The sequence below is a fragment of the Phytophthora parasitica genome (assembly GCF_000247585.1).
Source record: "Phytophthora parasitica INRA-310 unplaced genomic scaffold supercont2.48, whole genome shotgun sequence".
Taxonomy (NCBI): Eukaryota; Oomycota; class Peronosporomycetes; order Peronosporales; family Peronosporaceae; genus Phytophthora; species Phytophthora nicotianae.
This window is the reverse complement of record NW_008649034.1, coordinates 279,293-301,864: the sequence shown is the minus strand read 5'-3', so window position 1 is coordinate 301,864 and position 22,572 is coordinate 279,293. Positions and strand designations below refer to the sequence as shown.

At 49.4% G+C, this 22,572-nt stretch overlaps 10 protein-coding genes across 10 annotated transcripts; 5 read left to right on the top strand and 5 right to left on the bottom strand.

Annotated features, from left to right (window-relative positions):
- Positions 1-809: 809 nt before the first annotated feature.
- On the top strand, positions 810-1,626 carry PPTG_15205 (hypothetical protein; the record flags this gene model as incomplete). The annotated part of the gene is made up of 2 exons (XM_008912575.1): positions 810-867; positions 1,016-1,626. 2 exons carry the CDS (start codon positions 810-812, stop codon positions 1,624-1,626), a joined length of 669 nt encoding a protein of 222 aa, XP_008910823.1.
- A 1,101-nt stretch (positions 1,627-2,727) lies between these two features.
- Positions 2,728-3,173, top strand: PPTG_23715 (hypothetical protein; the record flags this gene model as incomplete). Its single annotated transcript, XM_008912574.1, has 2 exons — positions 2,728-2,881; positions 2,917-3,173. 2 exons carry the CDS (start codon positions 2,728-2,730, stop codon positions 3,171-3,173), a joined length of 411 nt encoding a protein of 136 aa, XP_008910822.1.
- Positions 3,174-4,106: 933 nt separating this feature from the next.
- PPTG_23714 (hypothetical protein) lies at positions 4,107-4,220 on the top strand (the record flags this gene model as incomplete). The annotated part of the gene is made up of 1 exon (XM_008912573.1): positions 4,107-4,220. One exon carries the CDS (start codon positions 4,107-4,109, stop codon positions 4,218-4,220), a length of 114 nt encoding a protein of 37 aa, XP_008910821.1.
- Positions 4,221-5,118: 898 nt separating this feature from the next.
- On the top strand, positions 5,119-9,001 carry PPTG_23713 (hypothetical protein). The gene has a single exon (XM_008912571.1). It carries the CDS (start codon positions 5,132-5,134, stop codon positions 8,045-8,047), a length of 2,916 nt encoding a protein of 971 aa, XP_008910819.1. The 5' UTR covers positions 5,119-5,131; the 3' UTR covers positions 8,048-9,001.
- On the bottom strand, positions 8,241-8,624 carry PPTG_15204 (hypothetical protein; the record flags this gene model as incomplete). Its single annotated transcript, XM_008912572.1, has 1 exon — positions 8,241-8,624. The coding sequence occupies one exon, from the start codon at positions 8,622-8,624 to the stop codon at positions 8,241-8,243; it is 384 nt and encodes a 127-aa protein (XP_008910820.1).
- A 234-nt stretch (positions 9,002-9,235) lies between the features above and the next one.
- Positions 9,236-10,456, bottom strand: PPTG_15203 (hypothetical protein). The gene has a single exon (XM_008912570.1). The coding sequence runs from the start codon at positions 9,821-9,823 to the stop codon at positions 9,335-9,337; it is 489 nt and encodes a 162-aa protein (XP_008910818.1). The 5' UTR covers positions 9,824-10,456; the 3' UTR covers positions 9,236-9,334.
- A 73-nt stretch (positions 10,457-10,529) lies between these two features.
- PPTG_15202 (hypothetical protein) lies at positions 10,530-11,403 on the bottom strand (the record flags this gene model as incomplete). The annotated part of the gene is made up of 2 exons (XM_008912569.1): positions 10,530-10,885; positions 10,958-11,403. 2 exons carry the CDS (start codon positions 11,401-11,403, stop codon positions 10,609-10,611), a joined length of 723 nt encoding a protein of 240 aa, XP_008910817.1. The 3' UTR covers positions 10,530-10,608.
- A 1,011-nt stretch (positions 11,404-12,414) lies between these two features.
- Positions 12,415-13,119, top strand: PPTG_15201 (hypothetical protein; the record flags this gene model as incomplete). Its single annotated transcript, XM_008912568.1, has 1 exon — positions 12,415-13,119. One exon carries the CDS (start codon positions 12,415-12,417, stop codon positions 13,117-13,119), a length of 705 nt encoding a protein of 234 aa, XP_008910816.1.
- A 2,043-nt stretch (positions 13,120-15,162) lies between these two features.
- PPTG_23712 (hypothetical protein) lies at positions 15,163-16,066 on the bottom strand (the record flags this gene model as incomplete). Its single annotated transcript, XM_008912567.1, has 2 exons — positions 15,163-15,404; positions 15,775-16,066. 2 exons carry the CDS (start codon positions 16,064-16,066, stop codon positions 15,163-15,165), a joined length of 534 nt encoding a protein of 177 aa, XP_008910815.1.
- Positions 16,067-21,416: 5,350 nt separating this feature from the next.
- On the bottom strand, positions 21,417-22,554 carry PPTG_23711 (hypothetical protein; the record flags this gene model as incomplete). The annotated part of the gene is made up of 2 exons (XM_008912566.1): positions 21,417-21,573; positions 22,331-22,554. 2 exons carry the CDS (start codon positions 22,552-22,554, stop codon positions 21,417-21,419), a joined length of 381 nt encoding a protein of 126 aa, XP_008910814.1.
- Between the last annotated feature and the right edge of the window lie 18 nt (positions 22,555-22,572).

Genomic DNA, 22,572 nt, shown 5'->3' with positions numbered 1-22,572 from the left:
CAGACCAGTGGTCTGTCAAATGTAACCATTGGTGTATCTCACACCAATGTGAAACCCATTGTCGTAATCAAGTGGCTACATGTAGCCACTTGTGTGTAACCCCGTTACAATGCACATGTTCTGTGCGTGGTGGTTAACTGCGCGCGTGACGTTGAGGGGCCCACGCGTCGACAATAGTCCTCTGTTGATGGTGGCTTCCTGATCCTGTTCCACAAATATATTTTATGATATTCCCCAAGGTTTTTTTTTACTTTTATGAATGAATGAATCGCATTTTATTCTGGCCAATCGGATTCATTGTATCTTCTTCTGATGAATTGATCGCTCGTTGTATCATTCTCCTGATAAATATCCGCTCGCCAGCCTTTCATTTCGAGATCTGCGCCCGAGAAGAGACCATCACTCCTGTTTCGAGAATATGTACGCCTACGCTACCGAGAAAACGTTCGCCCATATGTGGAACGAGCTTACCAAGAAAGGCTAGAAGTTTTGAAAGTCGTTGGGGCTGAGCGACGATCGGAGGTATCTGCCGCCGGGTGGGAGTTTCAAAGGAACGGAAGGCGTTGACTATTTCCTCGGTACGTTACTTATGGACACTGTTTCATGCTGCTTTACTATCTAACCCTTATTGGAATAGGTGACATGAGTCTAATGGACTATTGCCGAAGGCAAGGGTGGCTATCGTTTGACCCTTCACCAAACCCAACGCCGTCCACCGCGTCACCAGTTGCTTTTTGACGTTGCCTGGTGCTGCTCCGACCCCCGATCCACACACGACAATGAAAGTGAGTTTTCAGCCGCAGCGAAAGATGCGCCACGACAGCCGAGGCCTGCAGCAAAGGCTAACCCTCGTGACAACACGCCCAGGTCGCACGCAGTTGAACGAACACCACAACGGCCAGCCAACACAAGTCTTCAGCGTCAAGCCAAGCTTCTAAACTACGTCGCGCTGGTAAGTTTATCAGTTGGCCTCTCTGCTTGAGCTCTACTAACGTATTTATAACGGATTGTACAGAACCCCCTATTCCGGATACCACCCAAGTTGTTCCAGATACTACCTACCAGACTGGTCCGGATATTCCTGCTGAAAGGACTTATAGTCCGGAAGTGGCAATTCGGGAAGCACTGAATGCCGCGCTTGCTGGTCTCCAAACCGGTGTCTCTCTTGACGATTTTGATTCTGATGACTTTATCAATGCCCTGCGGCGGGACACTTTATTCGAAGATCTCGATGCTGATGTTTTCAACAGGGGAGGAGGGGACTGGTTGCGAGCCCTAGATTCGGATGCAGAAGGTGACGAAGAGCTTATTCTCCAAGATGGAAATGATGATGAATCTGTGGACGACATTGCTTCAGTTGCCAGTGACGAGAGTGGTGACAATCTTGCGAATGAAGATGATGATGTTCCTGTGGAATTTGATCTGACTAGTGAAGACTTGGATAACCTCCGCGCAGGAGGCTGGGACGTCTACATGGAGCAGCAGTCTTGTCAAGTACTGCACGAGGGCTCTTCTCTCTATGTTGGTCCGTCTGGTCCAACCCGCGCTGCCTTAGCTTACGCTGAAAACCCATTGGCGATCTTCTATTTCTTCTTACCGAAGGAGCTGTGGCGAAAATCGCAATAAAACGAGCAAGTTTCGCCGAGACAGCGCGGATCTATCGCCCAGCAGATGCGAGCACGTGCCCTTCTCCGTCGTGAGACCGTTTCGTCGACTGCTGTACTCACTACCGAGGATTACAGAAGAAAGTTGGAGCGCAAGAGCTCAATACAGCCCCATGAGGTTGTTCGCTTTATTGGACTACTTGTCGCGAGAACGCTGGAGCCGCGCCGAGAGAGTCTCAGTCGTCATTGGATTACGAAGGCTGAGCGTGCACTATCCCGCGGTGCATTCGGACAGTCCATGAGTCGGGATCGTTTCCACGACATTGCTCGCTACTTGCATTTCAACGACAATGCCCGGTAGCACGACAGTGCAGATCGTGCGTTCAAGATCCGTCCTATTTTTCAAGCTTTGCAGAAGACATTCTTCCGCGGGTATCGGCTTGGTGCGCGAATTTCGTTCGATGAGGGGATGGTGCCAATGCGCCAGTACATGTCCAACAAGCAGAACAAGTGGGGTACGAAGTTCTACATGATGTGCTGCGCAGACACCGCGTATTGCTCGAGGGATGTTGTACGTTTATTACGGATATCCGGTACATGTGGCGGATATCCGTGGTAGTTTTGGTTCAGTGAATCCGTAATGTGTTCCGCACGATCCGTATTGTATTCACATTATCACTAACAATACGGTGTGTTTTTATGTGTAGACTGGAAATTTACTGCGGGAAAGCGAACGCTAACGAAGACGCTGTGGCGCAGCGAGCTGTGGTGAAGAATGTGACGCGCGTACTACAAGGAATGCCTTCTCAAAGGCTTATTTGTACAGACAATTTTTATACGTCATTCCCGCTATCGGGCAAACTCCTCAGTATGGGCCACTACCACGTCGGGACCATTCGCAAGGACCGGAAAGGGTGGTGTAAAGCGATTGACTTTACGCAGAAAAAGAGACCGAAGAAAATGGCAAGAGGAACTTTTCGAATAGCTAAATGAAGATATCGCCCCGAATTCGTAGCTCTGCCGTGGTTGGACAGCAAGCCAGTTACTTTTTTAGCGCCTGGTTGCTCCACCAAATTACTCACGTCTCCCGTAGAGAGCCCGGCGGATCCATCTCCCAAGTCCCATGCAGCGCTCCATCCGCATGCGAAAGTACTACAAGACCATTTTTCTCGGTTTAGTGGATATTGCTATGGTAAATGCTTTCATCATTCACAAGATCGCCCTGCGTCGTCTCAACAAACCCGTTCCCACGCATGCCGTGTTCATGCGGCGACTACGTATTGCCCTATTGAGCCAGATGATGACTTAGCAGACCTCGTGACCAAGCCACTTCCTCGAAGCGCACACACGCTCGAGAAGACGGAAGAGAAAAACGGAAACAAGCGCCGCCAGTGGCTCTGGAAGGTCTGCTCAGCGTACGCGGGTCCTGGCGTCCGCAACTTCGAAACGAGCTATTTTTGCGCGACATGCTCAAGAGTCAAGAAGGGGCGCGTTACTCTATGCAATAAGGCTCGCCGACTAGACCACGGTAGCGCTCTCACCTGCAACGAAGTATGGCACCAGAGCTAGCGCAATGGCATGGCTATTCCTGCTGAGATGCAGCACAAAATCCGGTTTGTAGAGACGCGTAGACGCGAGGTCTGTAGCGAGAGTGAAGAAGACTAATGAATGGCACTTGGAAATGATGTTCACATTTGTTGTGCTGTCGTTTGGGTAAGGCCTAACAGTTTTGCAGGGAGATCGCAATTGACAGTAATTAGAACGATTTTCGTACTGCCCATCTCTAACGAACAGCCAATCACATTCTCTAGGCAATCCACGTGTCACACAAAAGCGCTGCATACATGATATAAAGTACTGATTTCCCGGTATACTTTACTTCATATGTTATAATCACGGATAATCCGGAACAGCCTTCGTATTAGAAGGGTTAATATTTACGCCTTAACTCTGATTTATAGATCATGCTTTCAGATTTAGGTTATAAACTCGTAGATCCTACATACTTCCTCCGGGATGGAATAATTGCAACATTGTACTTTTTAAGGGAAAATCACCTCTATAAACAAATCATGTTACTCTGTAAACGAATGATTCATGAACGCAGTCGTAACACATGGCGGCGCTGATGGTGCTCTGCTCTGACGCCCGAACAAACAACCACCACTCCGGATCGCTCCTGACGCGAGGCCCCACACGAACAGCATGACGACTTGCCACGCCCAGGGCCTCCGAAATATATATTTACTATAACATTATTTACCACAATTCTTAGTAAATTATTTATTTCAAAGATCTATACCTGACCATGTGATAATTGATTTTCTGTATAGGTATGATTTCATAATTTATTAAAGGTTCTCTTATACAATAATTTTCACAGCAACCAGTCGTTTTTGGACCACCGATCGACTACAACCTTCTCTGGGTCTTCTCAACTGTCAGCTATTTCGCATTTTTGTCAATACGCCTCACCTGCTTCCAGCCACTCTTGTAACTACCATGGTTCTTACCACACGACCCGGCAGCGCCTACACCAACGCCCAGATCTCGGGGTTCTACTTCCGACCGTGTCGTGGCGAGTATGACGAGGTGATCCTCGAATACTTCCGCTGAAGATCTTTCGTTTGTCGAACGTCTTCGTAAGCGCCGCCGGATTGCCGGACCCGCTGTTTCCTACGAGCAATTGAAGACGATTCCACCAACGTCTAACGTGGTGGAACGCTTTTTTAGTGTGGCGCGGGTGACATTTGGTCACCAAAGACAAGGGTTGCAACCTGCAACGCTGGGTATGATCTTATTCCTCCGTGAGAACCGTTGTTATTGGGATTCTAGCACGGTCAACAGTATCAATTGATACCGTACATGTACATGTTTCTCAATGGAGAACTAAGGTAACACATTTTAGTGGTCTCCATTACTCCGTTATTTATTTGCCGTCTTCGTTTAATGACATAATTTATTTGATAGAGTATAGAGGAGATAACGCATAATGTATGATGTCTTTGTCTACTAAATAAAAATGCCAAATTCGGAGGCCCTGGCCACGCCTGCGTCCAGAGTCTGAGAGTTTGGATTAGAAACGATCGTGGAAGTGGCCATGCGTGCCGGAAATGGCGAGTGACTGGTGTTAAAGATGCTGAAAAATGTGCAATAGTGATCTGGTGGAGAGGACTCTTTCCGCCATAACTTCCGCGTTTGAAGAGCTCCTTTCGCGCTTAAACCAGCGTTGAAATGAGGAGATCAAACCGCGTCGATTTCACCAAAATCAGCACCTAGAAACCGTCCCTTAAGGAGAAACTGCACTTTGGCTTATGGGGATTGTGACGAGAGGAAGTAAATGCTAGTTGTGAGCAAACGTTGCATCCCCCCCCCCCCCCCCATTTATTTACAAATAAATATTAAAAACGAAATTTTGCCCAATCAGATCATTCTGCATCCAGCTTGGAAAGCTTGATTGGCTAGAACTAGCAGTGGCTCGCAGCGAACCGTGGCCTCATACATTTTCAAGGCAAATTCGGTCAGCAATGGACACCGAGCTGATCCTCGAACCGCCAGACGCGCCGGACGTCGTTGTCGACGAGAGCGACCATCACTCCAAGACCCCAGAGGACCCAGGCACAACCGTCGCGGATGCGGTCAACGATGTGGCTCTGGCCGCCGCCTCCGTCCCCATGGGTCGTCGACGCGGCCGCGGGCGAGACAAGACCGAGGCGGCCATAGCGTTGCCCAGCTTCATCTGGGACTATTTCGTGAAAGACGCGAGCGGCAAGTTCGTCATCTGCACGTTGTGCCCCGCACAGACCACGCGCTTCGCCTATTCGGGTGGAACTAGCACCATGAACCGCCATTTAAGAAAGAAACACCAGAAATACGCGCCGGGTAAGTGCGCAGCAGACTACGAGTACCCGAGAGGGGTCCATCGACGCCCAGTTCAGCTCCAGGCGATCACATCGCCCGCTGCCACGTCATCAGCCAATGCTGCTGGCTCTGGTCTCCTAATGTCGGCGGATACTGCGGGTGTGTTAGGCACGTTGTCTCCTAGCGATCCACTGGGCAGCAAGCAGAGGCATCAGCTCATAGAGCTAAGGACAGCGAGAAGACGGGCAGCAAGTGGAGGCGCAGCAGCTAAACGAAGGAAAGTCGTGGATCAGACGGAACAAGCCGCGTCGTTGACGGTCGCAGGGACGGAATTTGACCCCTCGGGCTTCGTAACGCTACCAGGAGGCTCCACAGCCACTGCGACGTCGGGGGCGTTGCAGTTCCCCGCAGGTTTTGAGCTCAATGACGCGGCAATTGAGATGGCCGGCGTTGGGTTGGATCAGAGATTCTTTGACTATTCTACACTCACAGGGACATCGAGTACAGGACTTCGAGGACGACGACACAGCTCCAGTATCAGCGGGACTAGTGGCGGGAATGCCAATAGCGCAGCGAATCAGAAGATCCTGACGCATCGACTGTTGAAATACCTGATCGCACAGTACGAGCCCTTGGATGTCTCTCATATGGGAGCAGAGCTGAGTATGCTGCTCTTTGGAGGGTCGACAGAGTGGCCCGGACTAAACTTTGGATACGGAGGAACTCTGGGATTTGGTTTGAATGGATCTGTGCCTAAACTCCCGTCAGAAGACACGATCAAATTGGCTCTCGCTAATCTGTATTATTCACAGCGGGAGATACTAAAGGAGGTTATGGCTGACGTGGAAGTTCTGAGTCTGTCGCTGAATAACTGGACGTCAGTGTTTGGCCAGAATGTGCTCACAGTCAGTGGACACTGGATCTCTCGTGGCTTTCGACGTCGTGACTGTGTGCTGGAAGTGTATGTGTTGCCGCTGGATGAGCGTGTCAACACCATCGCACTGCTTCGAGATGTCATGGATAAGTGGGAGATCCCGTCGTCCAAAGTTGCAGCGCTGACGATGCGTCCACACACGTCGACTACTAATACGGCACAAGAGGAGGATAACGACAGTCCGAGGACAATGGCACAGGCACAGGCAGAAGCTGAGGCGGAGGCTACTGCAATTCATAGTGAATATCCTGGGTTGGCCGTCGTCAGATGCTTTGTAGAAGAGCTCGAGGGAGCTGTGTCGACTGGGTTACGTGAGTGCGCTGATCTTACGCGTAGATGTCGGAACTACGTGTCATATTTCATACAAAACCCGTCTGAGTACCAGATTTTCCTCGCTTTACAACGCAGTATGGGTGAAGAGGCCTGTGCTGCCTCGGCAGCGTCAACACAGACAGCATCCATGGCAGCCACAGCGGACGGCGTTAGTGTGAGCGTCGCTGAGAGTGGAAACACTACGATAGGGGATGAACTGGACGGGGTCAAGGAAGGACAGAACGCAGACGCAGCTACAGACGACACCGCATCTTCTGCTCAGAGCTCAAGCTCTACATCAACGGCCAGCGGCTCGAATGGCAACATCGGCGAGTCTTTGCCCGTGATCTGCGACTTTGACGACCGCTGGAACTCCACAACTCAAATGATGTGTCGAATTGTGGAGCTGGAGTTAATGCTGCTACGGTACAAGACTGGCCTGGAAAGCGATACGAACCCTGCTCGCAGACCCATGCAGCTTCGCTTTGTGTGTTGTGAATTGTCTCCTGAGGAGTGGGCGTCGTTGAAACAACTTGCTCGATTATTGGACCCTATCGAAGGTTTGGTACACGTTTCGCCACTCGCGTATCCTGGGTTATCGATCGTGTATCCGCTCTTACACTCGTTGAAGAAACACTTGGCCGATGCTGGTACTTGGGTCACGGACCCGCTGGTTGCAACTGTACGCCATACTATCGTCAACAACCTTAATATGGACTTGTGTTCGTCAGGCGAGGCCCCATCATCGCCGTATTTGTCGTGTCTACTGGACCCACGCTTTAAGTCTCTGCCGTTCTTACCAGTTTCAGAGAAGGAGCGATTGGTGGAATCGCTCTACTTGCTCCTTGGAGTAAACGACAAGGACGACGTTGATGTGGATCAACATGATCCAACGACCGAAGAAGACCAAACGGATGAACACAAAAAGCAGAACCAGAGTGCAAAAACTCCCAGTGGCTCCGCCACAAACGCGAAAAAGGCTGCAGCTTTGTTGCATGAGTTTTTCCCGCTTGACGAGCCTGCGACTGAGCTTGACAAGCTGAAAACGCAAGTGCAACAATATCTAGACTCGCCGTCCTTACCAGCGACGGACGAGAGCGAGCATGACCCGTTGGAGTGGTGGAGTCGATATCAGCGTTTATTCCCGTCGCTGGCTCGATTGGCTAAAAAATACCTGTGTATCAGTGCTGTTTCAACACCATTTCAAGAAGCTTTTACGAGTTATGGCCAGTTGATGAGGGAGAAGAAAGCGCGACTGGACATCGAAGTGGCAGCGCAAGTGCTCTTCTGTCGTAGCGTTTCGAGGATCCCGGAGATGGAACGCATCGGTGTGTAAGGAATGCTATGCTTTTACCATTGCTTGGTGCTGGAATTCTGTTTTAACGGGTATCAACCGATTGTCATTTTCGTTAAATATCGACAATTCCTCATTTCGAACCTACCTTTGGGCTAGATGAGGGACATTTAAACACTTTTTACTCGCTACAATGCTACAGAAACTCACAAAAACACAGGAAACGATCGATACTTCACTTGTAGAACTTGCTCATGACGCGGAAGACGCACTTGTCGACATTTTCGGCGATTCGTTGCCACACGCTGCGTCGGTTGGACTTTGCTGCGTACGAAAAGTCCCACGAATCATCGAAGACGAAGTCACCACGTCGAGTGGACATCGCTGGCGTAGTGTGTCGAGTCCAGACGCCTTCGTTCGTCGGCTTGGGTCGCTCGGGGCCCATGGACTGCGCAAACCGGTTCACTGGAGACGCCGGCAATGCACTGAGCGACGAGATCGAGATGGAACCGCTGCGTGCTCGAGGCATTTTGCCTCGGCGAGACTTGTATGGCTGTTGGGCAGCACAGTGGTGCACTTGGCGGCTGCTTAAGAAAGGATAGTTGGGGTCGTTGCTCATGCTGAAACGTGCGTCAACCACGAAGTAGCGGGGCATCTGTGGTAGTTAAGGATGTTGCTTTGGAGTTGGCGGATTGGAATGTGAAGTGGCTTATAGTTTGTCTGAGGTCACGCTGGACTGCCTTGTGTTTGAGATCTCGCTTCTGTGGAGTGGTGGATGATGCACGACAGGCTAGATGAGATCAATCCAGCGAGAATGCAGAGAATGCTGCAACTGGCTGCTTAGCTCGAATCTGCTGAAAGCGATCTCCAGTATCAGCCGACTCTATTTGGGTGGCCCATGCTACAATTTCGAATCTGGTGCTTGTGGGTGAACCACGGCGCAGCTTCACGTTTGCTACTGCTGATTTTCAGCATCTGCAGAATATCTTACGAACGTTGCAATTCTACTTTACAGCGATAGTGTTGAGTCCGTATTGCACTCCAGCTCTAAAATTCATCCTCTTCGTATGAATACCTAAGCCTGTGTACTGATGTTCATTATGGTAAATTAACTTGTATGGTTCAGTCGGCCCACATCCTAAAGCAAACGCTCGAGTCGAATGTTTCCCGCGGAGAGTTTTAGTTATAATTCCCGATCAACTTTTAACTTTGAAGTAGTTCTTAAGAAAACCCAGCAGAGAAACAAATTCATTTATTTTACCGCTCCAGCAACGAGCACCACGTTAGTTTATCCTCGCAAATACCAACTCGAGGAGCTATTGTACCACACTACACCTGAATCATAGCACTCGCCACGTTGGGCATCGCTGACGTCTTAAGCATAAAGAGGATCTCGCAAAAGTTCTTTTTCACCAGTTCGTCGTCGTCGACGCTCTCCGTGTCGGTATCGCACTCGCTCGACTGCTCCATGTCATCCATGGTCGCGTCAATCTGCTCCTTCATGCACACAAGCGGCAGATCACGGAAAGCTCGGGCCTTGTCGGACAGTACATGCGTGTTGCGGGACTTGTATTTGTTGGCGCGGTACGGCCACTTGAAGCCGTGGCGCTTGCAGTTGCGCTTGATCGTGATGACGGAGACCTCGATTAGCTCTGCGGCCTTCTTTTGCGGCATGTGAAAGAACTGGGACAGGAAATCGTAGTCAAAGTCGTAGACGCGTCGACTCTTGCGCTCCTTCTTTGATTTCGAGGCTGAGCACTTGCGACTGGTCTTGGATTTGGTCTTCATCAGCATCGATGAGGTGGACAAAGTCTTCATGCTTTCGAAGGGGAGGGATTGAGTCGCAGGGGGCAAGTTGCGGAATGAGCCATCGAAAAGCGAGACGTTGCACTGACTGTGAACTCTCTTGTTTATCGCTGACGGAAGGAGACGGCGGGGGTCTCACTACTACTGTTCTACCTGCATGGTGTCGGAAGAGACTGGGACGTTGAAGCGAAATTGATGACACCAGATTTCGACTTATTATGGGAATTTGTAAGAAGACCCCCATCACAGTATGACACGCTGATATAGCGGAGCCACTTTGGGTGGACACAAGCAGGACGGGGCCTGGATCCAGTCGGAAGATGCGAGCTTGGAAGGCGCGGGGATCAATGCGCCCCACATACCGAAAAGTTCATCGCCTGTGTTAACCAGCAGAAGACGGAGCGGCCCTCAGGACACGCCAGCCTCTAACAGAGACCGAAGATAGAGGGCCAATATTTACGGGATCGGGTCCATCCGCATCGAAGACAACGGAGCCCACACACTTGAGGTGGACTTTGACGCAACGCGACTACAGCCACGGGTACAATCGGGATGCGTCTCGAGCGATATGGCGACGAGGCCTTTATAGCTGCCCCCAGTTTGTGATATCGGCCCTTGACTTCCGCTTCGCCTCTGTTGGTGACACGCAACGACACACTGTAAGGCATCCCCCCCGATTAGTAATGGCGGCAACTTTAGGCCTGATGTTGAAGATTTTAGGATGGCGATAATTAGGTATCTTTAGTGCCTTTTTGGAGGTGGTTGCTATGTGCTGTGTGAATAATTACTGGTGGCCGCTACTGCACCGTGCCTTGAGCGAGGTCCCGGTAAATCTGCAGAGAGCGAGCGCAGGCCGAGGGCACGATGTTGGAGCAGCCGCGAGCGCACGAGTTGCGCAGGTCCGGGAAGGGTGTTTCGTCGTCGTAGGCGCGGCACGCCTCCATGCAGCTCACGCCGTCGGGGCAACGCGAGGCCGACGCGGCTTCAGTGGCCTCCATCTTGTCGCACACGAGCTTGGTCACTGTGAGGGAGCCGTACGAACATCCGTTCATACACGCGGCGTTGTGCGGGTCGCTGGCAGAAGACATCACAGTTAGTTAGGGAGTGGTGGAATAAATCAAACACATTGTACATTTCGTAGCCTACCGCACGCAGAGCTTCCTGCACGTTTCTTCATGCCAGCGAGTCTGTACGCCGAGTACGCGACAGCGTCCACGTAGCACCTCATGGTCTGTTTCAATTAATGCTGAGTTTGCAGGCTCTGGAGTCGATACTGTGGCGGTAGCTTCGACTGGTTTAGTTTCGACATTCGAGACGTTTTCAGGAGTGACGGCTACTATGGGGGACATGAATCTGGCTTTCAACGCTGCAATGTTCTCTGCGTCTAATGCCGTTCGAGCGCCGACAAAGACGCCACCGCAGAGCAGCACGAAGACCACAAGTCCACCGAGATAGTTGGTGATTCTTCGACAACGCTTGGCCGGCTCCATCTTCTTCCAGTACTCATCGGCTTCATCTTCCCAGATCGTCGAACCTCCCCGCTCTCGGCCTGAGTCTGACACTTGGCCCACATTGCGCCGCAGGAGGGACATGCTCTGAGTCCGTGAGCGCTTCTTCAACTGATGGCGCTCAAGACCCTCTGATGCCGTCAGACTGCGTTTACTAGTTTAGACAAGGGTATTTTTACGCTAGACTTTTTCAGTTCTATTTCGAGTAGCACTACGTTCTTATGCTTGGCTACCACTGCTGAACTATCCGAGTCCATCAGCGCTTCAAGTTGATGCGCTGTCTCCACCCGTTTTACGTTGTATCGATCTCCTCATTTTGGCCAGTTTTCGTCGACACCAACGAAATTCGAATTTGATCCGAGTTAGAAAAGTCCCACGTAGTACCAAGACTCCGCTTGATGCCATGGGCCCCACTCGTCCTTTACGTGTCCCCAATGGCCGTGGCGAGTCCCAATGGCCGTGGCGAGTCCCAATGGCTAGACAGCGGGAAGATACGGTACTACTTATTGTTGACCCGAGGTGATCGAGATGGGAGGCATCTTCGCATATATCGCTGAGATTCCTGCTGGAAATCTCTATGCTGAATGACCCGTCACCAGTGAAGGGGTGCGCTGTCGTCGGACCGAGCGGACAGATGAACAATGCCACCGTCAGTAAGCGAAAATAAGATTCAAGCTGGACAAGGAGCCAACTCTAGTTTATGGTGTATGACGGCGTCGATAACTTGGAAGGAGGTTGCATCCGGAGCCATTCGAATGATGCTTCGTCCCGTATGATCCGCAGCAGTGGCTCCGCTTGTATGGAACGGGTAAGAGTCCACCGCAAGCACCCAGAATTTCGCGACTACCATCACGAGGAGCTGCGTCATTTGTGCTCTGGATATCTACGCGTCAATCTGGACGTGAGCTCTTCACACAAAGGGTGTTGGTACCAACGTAGTTGACTTCCCACTTGAACATAGCCCAAACAGCGGATGTTCCGACCTCCTTGTGACCAATGTCTTTTGGTTGCAGCTCTTGGTCACCTCTAGCTCCTTTTCATTATTCAATTCGCCTTCTCTTCAACAGACCAACCAACACCGTTAATCTTCACGCCATGAAAGCCTTTACTCCTCCACACTCGCCACCTTCAAGCAAGAAGGAGATCGAGTCTATCCAGCCTGTGCCCAAGAGTCGACGCAAATACGATTTCTCCATCAAAACACTTCAAGAATACTCGCACTACCGTCAAGACGACGCTGCTAAACTTCTCGGTGTGGCTCCGATCACGCTCAAGCGCATTTGTCATCGACGCAAGTACCGTTGGCCGTACCGTACCATCAAGGCCAGGCTCCGTCGCAGCGCTCTCGCTGCCCAGACGAAGAAAACAACTGAAGCTTTAGCCACTCGGATGACGACACCATCATCGCCTTCGCTGGTGGCTCCGGAGCTGCTACTCTCTTTGAGTAAAGAGAGAAAGACGTTCAACTCCTCGCCCACTGCGGTCAGCGATGTGGCATCTACGCCAATGGTTTGCTCTCCAAAGGCTCGATACCCGTTAACAAGCGAGATGTTGGGATCGAATCAACTTCCTCCGTTGACTTGGGTGCTACAGAGACATCGAATGCAACCACTGGTCACTCCGCCTCAGCGTTACCACCCGATGAACTACAAGAGCTCCTTCTACTCTGCTTCTTTCCCCTCGACAGCCCCCAAGTTCCCAATCAGGACTATGCTAGGTTCCAAGATGCACGAAATGACGCTGCAACTTCTTCTGGAACGCTCGCAGTCACGCCACCTCCCACACCAGACCAATCTCTGACGCCACCTCCCACACCAGACCGCAACCTTTAGTGTGAATATTTTTTTGTTTTGTATTTTGCGAAGTCATCTGAAGTTTCTTGTAATTGGGAATAGTGTTTAAAATCGTGCTGTTTTAAATGATGTTTCCTACATTTCGATTGAACACTCCAGACTGGAGTTCGCTACGCGGGCGCGTGGTCTTATATAAATACGACTAAGCTAAATCATAGTATTAGTTAGGTAAAAAAAAAATGGTAAAATCATCACTTAGATCACATTTGGCAGAAAATGAATAATTTGTTACTAAATCCCCGTGTATTACAGTGTTATCTACTGGAAAATCTCTCTGTACACAATGTTTTTGGTGTGCGCCGCGCCGTCAACAAAGTCTCTCGGATCAATGGCTGTCTTGATCGCCTTTCTGGATGTTACTCAAGATAGGGCAACGTATAGCTTTCCGTGTGCGAACACAGCTGATTCCAGGTAGAAACCTACGCGGTGAATTGACTGACCTTGCGCCTTGTTAATCGTCATCGCAAACGCTGGTACTACCGGGAACTACTTGCGTCGAAGGATAAACGGAAATTCTTTATCCTCGTCATCGCTCAGAAACACGATACGCGGGATAAGCACGCGTTGTCCACGTCGAGAGCCAGACATTATAGTCGCGTCAAGGCACTTCTCTCGCAAAGGTACCACTTGCAGACGCGTTCCGTTGCACAAACCTTCGTCGCTATTTAGATCCCGAATCATAATGATAGAAGTGCCAACTTTGAGAACCATCTTGTGAGGGGGCATTCCAGACAAATTGAGTGAGTTCAAAACCTCAGTCTCGAATAGGTTCTGATCTCAGGGACCGTCGAGGCTGTCGTTGGAGAGATATTCTCGTGTCTCTCCAGAAAATCGCTCAGCTACCATTTCGTTGATCCGACGAACGCTTGCATTGGTTGGCGCCAAAATTGCACGATCCACAAAGTACTGATCTGGCAAGTCAGCATCACCCACCCCGAGGTAAATCTCACCCATCAGTGCGTTGATACTGCAAGTGCGCTGAACAACTTCAGGCACGCCCAACTCGCGTTCACCTTCAGGATCCAATGGTAGAAGCCAATTGAAATTCGGGGCTTCGTACTCTGAATGATCATCAGAGGAATCTTGAATAAATGCCGAGGAACCACCGGAGACTGGAGTAACGCACATGCTCTGCGGGATAAAAATTGTTGTTGTCGTCAATATCGCGATTCACCGGATAGCGACCCTCTCCAATTTGAAGTAAGAACTCCGAAAATTCGGCCAACTCAGCAGCATCACCTGGATCAAGCGCCGTTTTCACACTCATATTCTCAATCAAGAGCAACTGGCGTAGGTGCTGTCATAAGGGAGACGCTTTAAAACACACCTTTAGCGTTTCAGCCCTGGTAGCATCCTTTAAGACCGGTAGGATTTGACGATGGTCACCACTGAAAACCATAACCTTCCCCCCAAACGGCTCGACTTCATTATTCGTGATGTCGCGAAAAGTTCGGTCAACAGCTTCAAAACACGCTCGACACATCATCGGTGCCTCATCCCAAATAATCAAACTGGCCCGGCGTATCAATTCCGCTTTCTGGCTCTGTTTCGGAATATTACACGTCAAATAGTCGTCTAGTTTCAGTGGAATCCGAAATGTAGAATGTGCCGTATGACCCCCTGTCAGCAAAGTTGCTGCAGTTCCACTGGAAGCAACTGCCACAGCAGCCCTTCCATTCAGACGTACCCTGGCAAATCTTGAGCAGCTTTGGTGTTTTCAAGTCCGCCTCTTCGTACTTCACGATCACCCCAGACAAACGCCTCTGCGTCTCACGGAGCCCGGGCTGAGCTCGATCTAAAGCTTCCACGACAGCTATTAGTGTCACATCTCCAGCTTACTTCATGCCTTCCTCCGCCCCATCATACCACCCCCTTTCCGAACGTTCTCCAGCCACAATCTTCTTTTTCAATTTTTTCAGAGCCCCAACCTTTCTGACCTTTAGATTTAGTCGTATAGACACGGGAGACGTTTGTGATTTCATGTTGGATTTCACACCAGAGCAGTGGAGCTTTCGGTTTGAGATGTATCGTCGTCACTACTGCTTATGCCAAATTTCCGCTTCATATTTGCATCGTTCGGGTCTTGTAGGTCTTCGACTTCAGCATCGCCATCGACCTCACCTTCAGGTATGTCCTCGGCGATTTTCTTCTGCCGGACGTTCCTCCGCTGACCCATCACGAACAGGAACATATCCTCGAACTCGGCCTCGTCTTCAATGTCTGCCATTTCAGCTGGCGATTAAATGCGTAACACGCACTGCTTCACCGTATCGCTCCAAGTGAGTTCTGACTTTCTTTGTGGTTGATCCAGGACTTGAATTTACAAATATTTTCGCACGCAAATTGACGCACTTTCTTGAGGTCCATCGTCGAATTTGTCCAACTAACAAGCACAAAAACATACAGATTTATTTAGCACTGATTAATATCGCTCCTACACCAAATTGTGTACGTATCCAGGACTTCACAATAAAGGTGCGATTTCAGCCAGAACGAACCTTTCGTCTATACGATTCCACGGAATCACCGGCCCGCTGACTTTGGAATGGCTCCGGTAAGCATTGCATGACGACAAGGCAAAATCATGGATGCCGAAACTCACAGTCGCATCTCCAATCATCGACGCAAAATTTGTGGTCCTTAAAAAGGCCTCTGACTGTGATTCCACACGATTCCTCAGAGTCCTCCTCGAATTTGTATCGCGAAGACTTCGCAAGGCCCCCAGCGTACTGACGTTCGATCTGACGTGCGACGTAGTGCGTCGTGAAACGAAGAGCAGTCGACATCTCCTCATCGTAGTTCGAATTGCGGAACTGACCAATTCGGTATTCATACTCTCTCTGCTTCCCCCGATCAAACGAAACCAACGCCTTGATGCACTTTTCCATACTCATCGTTCCGTCAACCCCTTCCTTCAGGGTTGAAGTGGGGGAGCGATGTACGTAGATAATACACCCAGCGTTCCATGCCCGAGTGCCAGTTCTTCTCAAAATACTTGACGAATTGATCCATACTGCTGCGTTCGCAAATGTCCTTCATAAATTCATGAGCCTCGTTGTACTTTCCCTCGGACACTGCGTACTCCATCTTATGCACTGCGGCGTCAATTTGGCTTTCGTCGTCAGAGGAGATTTTTCCGAACTCCGACTCATATCGCATCTCCTTTAGGTACTTGATCATGTGAAAGTGACAAATCAGGATCCGAGCCTCAGGAAAATTTGCCTCCAGCACCCTTATCGCATTCAAATCCTTGTCTACAACGATCACACGCACAAAGTTCACACGTGTTGGATGGAATCTCTTCAAGTGCGAAATGGCTCTCTCCATGTGCCAATCCTCATTAGCTTCTATAAGACAATGCTGCACAACGGCTCCCTCCCCGGACTCGTTCATCCCCATGAATGTAAGAAGCTGATAATTGTATCTAGATTCAATTATGGACAAATCCATAATAGTCCAGTATCATACAAGCTCCTCAAGAATCGACACGTACCGAATCGTCTTGTGGCTACAGTCAACGAGTAGAACCTCACTAAAACGCCCAAACACCCGCCTCATGTGCGCACTCGCTAGTGATATCACTCCGGTTTCTTCACAGTCAGTGTCTGCCACTGTCGAATAATTTTTCAGGATAGGTAGCCGCAAAAGGCGCGTGTCCTCTAGCCGTCGCCGCGTTGTTATCCACGTTTGCCCCAGAGGAGGAGTAATCTTGAAATAAATTATCAACGGCGGCCTGCACGATGCTCTGGTCGTGTTCAAAGTGATAGTCATAGATTCGACAGCGTTTCTCGCCAACTTCCAACATCCCCTGCACACGGGCACATACCAGCGGGTCGAATTCACCTCGTGACTTGGGATACGTAGCAAACGCGGCTGGTGAAACTTGGTGATTGTGGGAGAACAATCCACTTTTCACCTGTAACTCTCCTCGCACTATATTCCACAGGACCGCGAAACGAAACGGACAGTTGGTGAGCCGGATGTGCTGCCGTGACCGGCTGCCTTCACTACGGGACTTCCTTTTCTTCCAGCCGTGAGTGCACATGTAAGAGCGCTGGTTGGGATCGACTCCCTCCGGTACCAACTGATTCTCATCGACTCCTTTCTTGGTCTTCTTTAGCCGCTTGTTTCGTTCAGCTCGAGACATTGGCTTCTTAACGAGGATGACCTGCACCGTTTGCCGGCAGAACTCGATGAAGTCCGACTGCCAAGTTTCCCAGTTGGCATGGAACTTCACGGGTGGGTCTACGGACACAGTGGTAGCATTGCTGGCCTATGGCTCCGTGAGCTCAATGTACTTGTGGCCCAAGTTGTACAAATGGGTGAGCACCTATGTACGCACGTGTGAGATGTGTCAACGGACGAAGTCGACGTCGAACGCGGCGGCGCCACCTGCGGGTTTGCCGGTCCCCACTGGATGTTGGCCGTCCATCAGTATGGACTTTGTGTTTGACCTTCCGAAAGCCAAGGCGGGAAACACTGGTATCGTGGTCTTTGTAGACCGGTTGAGCAAGATGGCCCACTTAGCGGCTGTGCCGGACACCATCGAAGGTGAGGGTACAGCTTTGCTGTTTCTAGACAGATTCTTTCGCCAACATGGCTTGGCTGAGGCAATTGTCTTAGATAGAGACCCGCGGTTCACCGGGAAGTTCTGGACATCCTTGTTTAAGGTACTTGGCACACGTTTGGACGTGTCCGCAACGGATCGTCCGCAAACCGATGGTCAAACAGAACGCGTTAAGCACAATGAAAAGGTGCGAGCGCTGAGGAAAGCAACTGACGTTGCTTCTACAAGATTGGTCAAAAGTCTCTGGACTACCTGTTGAATTCTTCGCCCTTAAGACTGGGCCTAATGACAACAAAGCACCTCAAGTAACACCTTAATCAACTATCAAATGACGTGGTGCCAAATATCTGACGCTTAGATTACAATCGCAGATCAACAGAGGCGACGCAAGCATAGAAAGTTTCTTCGATGATTTTTTTTTAACTTGAACAATGCCGTGACCAGCTATTGCCTGGATGTCATGACAGAGGACCCTGACGACGTGCGTGGGTCGTCGTCACTCGTTATTCAGGAAAAAAAAATGTTCCCGACCGCTTCTATCGGAAAACGTTTCTCAATGAAGGTTGTGGCGCTACCTTAAACCATGCTGAGCGATCAGCAACGTGGTAGAGGACGACCAATATTATTCGTCCGTAGCACTGGCATTACAGCTTCTAAGTATGTATATCTACGTCCTCGGAACAATCATGACGGACCGCATTGGATTTGACCGCCAAGTCGTTGAAAGTCGCCGAACGCGGCCTCGTGGAGTTGAGAGAGGAACATTTACGTTCTCCCGCTGCGAGGCAGTGCCTACAATGGTTGCGTGTCGCTGGTGGGATAGAAAGCCAGTACACTATTTGGCCACGGGTTTATCGATGGAGGAGAACACGATTCAGCGCAACGTCAAGCGAACCGGGGCGATTACCGTGAAGTGCCCCAAGCTAGTGACCGATTACCAGCGCTGGATGGGCGGAGTTGATATTCACGATCAACTCCAGCCTGCAGTCGTTCTCAATTCTAATGGTTTATCGGTTTCGAAAGTACTACAAGTCCTTATTTTTAGGCTTTCTAAATCTGGCGATTGCAAATACTTTTATCACACACAAGGAGATATGCGGGATTACGATAACTGCATTAATGTTTCGTGCTGCGTGGATGAATGTCCTCCACAACCAGCTCCTGCAATAAAACCCGAAAATTTCGAATTGGATCCTATTGCTACTTCACAGTCATCGGCTCCCTCACGGCGAAAACGTCGTCGCCCTCCACAGCACATCTACAAACAGTACGATGACTGGGTCATTGTATCTGCCGTTCAAAAGCAAAGACTACGTGCGTATAAGGTATGCGCACCTCTTCGCGATGAGAGGAAAAATCTTTCCAGACGACGTTCGACTGCGAAGACTGCTCCGGTGGGGACGCCAAATTTTTCTCTGCCCGAAAGCCCGACGTGAGTACAATGATACCACGAAAACATGCTTCCAGATTTGGCATGAGGATTTTGAGTGCGGAAAAACTATTCTATGCGTCTCTAGGAAAACGAGTAGTCTTTCGACGTCCGGCCAAGTTCGGAACGCGCAAGAAAACGCGTCGTGAGTTGCTGCGGGAAGAGGGGGACGATGCTGATGACGAGATCGAAACTGCGTATGTAGCTAACGTTTAAAAGCCCCATAAAATGGGGGTTCGCTTGTAGTACCTTGAGTGCTGTTGTTTTATGTAATTGACTTTGTACGTGGGTAGTACATTTCTTGAATCAGGCTTAAGTGGAAGTCGTAAGGTTAGACTCCTCAATGTGTTGCCGGTTAGGAGAAGTCGTAAGTATTTGATATATGGATACTAAACACTTCAAAACTTTATTCACCATCGATGATGCATCCTACGGCAAAAGGGACACCCCTTTACAATAATGCTGTTATTATAACGTCGTAACTTACGACGTAAGGTTTGCACGTTCAGAGGCTCCATTTGCGATAACTGAGGGGTTAATTAATGAGACCTGTTGATTGGAGCTGCGAATCCAGTTATAATAAACAGTCTGAGCGGCGTTAATGCAACGTTATTCCATACTTAAGTATGGCCTACAACACCACAACAGCTCTTGCGTGCAATATTATCATTTAAATGCATTTTACACTGGTTTTTACTGGTATATTGTCAATTTCATTATCATATCAATGTACTCATCATTAAAACGTTGGACCAAAATGTAGCCATATGTTATGAGGGTTCACCGATCTAAATCCTATAGCAACCGTTAGATATAAGGGGTAATATCGGGCGTAAATTTGAAAAACGAGGTCAGAAATAGCTGAATCGCAGTCATTTCTGAGCTACATGCCTATTTTGAAACGCTTTCCAGACGCCGCAGGTTTACCGTAAATGGGTTGCATTTGGGGACGGCATTTGATTGGGCAATTCGCCAAACCGGATGTATTTGTACAAGAAATACACAATGGAACACAAGAAAATCTGATTCTGATGCTAACCATTTGAGCGCATAGGAAATCCCAAACATTTATTTAAACAGGTACCTTATCTTCCGCGGCCATGGGTTAGATCTCTGCCGATTCTCGAGCCCGCTTAACGTACTTATTCTCGAAACCTTGTGCATGTCTGTACACGTTGCCCCATTCCTTCGACGCGATGTCACTTAACGCTGCGACGAAACACCTCTGTTGTAGGTGGGTTTGGTTCACCGGTTGGCGAGCTTTATTCGATGTAGTATTCTTGCAAAGCCACAGAATTGTTAAGGAGGTGGCACTTCTTACCGACGACTTGATGAAAGTCGAGTTTTAACTATTCAGGATCGTATTCGCGTTTCTTTCCTCGCTGGCAAGGCTTTGGCTTGTAAATAAATAATCAGAGATTAACGTTACATAGCTGATAAGAAATTGACACCACAATAATGCTGATGCGCACCTCGAACCTGGCGTCGTTGTCGGCTCTATAGGCGTTCATCACCGTCGTGACAGCGCCGTGTGTTACCGGTAGACTCGCAGTAACAAGGTCTCGAATTCGCTGCACTCTGAAGAGGCCTTCTCCCTTCGCTTTGGACATGAAGTCTTTAGAGCGTGAAACATAATCCTTCTGACCTGGGGTCAGCTCTTGCTGCGTGGCGCTTGACTCGGACATCTGTCGAAATAATAGTTCTAACTGCAGGTCGCGTTATTGTCTTTGTTTTGGTAGTTACGCTTGAAGAGTAATTACTAAAACAAATGTCTCATGTCGAAGTTTTATTTCATTTACCTTTTTGTACTTTACTCCCCGTACCTATTCAATATCCTGCACGTAAGCTCGCGACATTTGCTTGCCTATCTCTATGACATCTCTTTGTTTGTCTCTATCAGCGGTCTTGATCACAGATGTGCGTGTAATAATCTATAGTTCTCTCAGTCGCATAACCTTAGCGACATCTTTGAACATTGGTTGTGAAGCCTTGTCCTCATGAATGAATTAATAAGCCATAGCAGCAGCCATTATTCCACGACTATTTCCGTCGGGCTGCGTAGGCGCTCTAACCAACGCATCTCAATTTGTGCAAGAAAGGGGTATTCTTCGGGTTCCCCGTCTCCAATACCAATACTCAAAATTTTGTGTGTGCCATGGCTGTAGATACAGCAATACCTTTGCCGTCGACACCTCATCTGCTGTAATTTTGAAGTGTTCAAAACAGGGGGGGGGAGTAATAATGCTGTTTAAGCACGTCGTTCGACAACGACAATTAGAAATCCACTGGAGCACTCTCCAAGTAACGATTTCAGGTTGCGAATGAAGGCAGCTGCACCAGTCTTGTTGTCGATACTGGTGGAGTCTCCGTCTGTTGATTCTGGTGCTCCAACATAGACTTCAAACCTAACACGGTAAGTTACGACGTTAGTGTCCCAGAATTGCTAGACAAGTCATAAGTTCTGACTTTGTAAAAAGATACAAACACACCTGTGGCAGTAAGCTGTCTTTGAGTCGCAAACCATAAAAAGTTTGGTAGCGTACCGATGAGGTTTATCTGACATAAACATCCGCGTAGTGTCCCGCCGAGATGCCTTTATCGAACGAAAACACTGCTGGCAATGTCCAGCCAGACTGGAAGCGCTGCTGCAGAATGTCTACGACCGGCCGCAGTTTCCACATTTTGTCTCGAGTGCGGGGTGCATTGTTGTTTGTGAAATGTAGATCGCGTAGGATAGCTGTACATCGATTGCGTCGTATATATTTACCAAAGGTACCAGCAGTTAAAGCTCCATCACACACCATCGCCCAGTGCTTCGAGAACCGTTGCTTGTGAGGGCACAACATATGCGCAACAAGAAGCCCGACTACGTAAAAAGATTTTGCAGGTGTCGTACGCGTTTATAGCCCTCAGACGCCTTCGTATCTGCAAAAGTGTTTCTGTTGATGCGACATGGTTGCTACGCCTCGGACTTGCACGAAAATTTTTTGGCTTCGATATCAATGTTCTGTGCTCGATAGCTGTTGGTTTCAGCCGCGATGGTGACCCACAACTGCTTTGGCATAAAGTAGAATAGTAACCCTAGTGGTGTAGTTGCCATTTCCCATAGCTCGTGCGTAGGAGTCGCTTCGTCACTTGAAAGCTCCTGGTAGCTCGGCCTACCAATTTCGAACAGAGAGCGGTTCACCCCACTTCGTCAGGCGCAAGGCATCCTTGTCGATATTGGCAATAGACAGACTTCCACCGAGCGAGGCTACGAATGCTTCGTCAACTAGTTTCAGCTCATCATTCGGAAGTGCATCGTCGCCTTCAACATGTTCCCTGTGCTCTACCACATCATCTTCCTCACAGTCTTCACCGCCATCATCGCTGTTGCTGGAGTCCATACACTTGAATTCATCGGA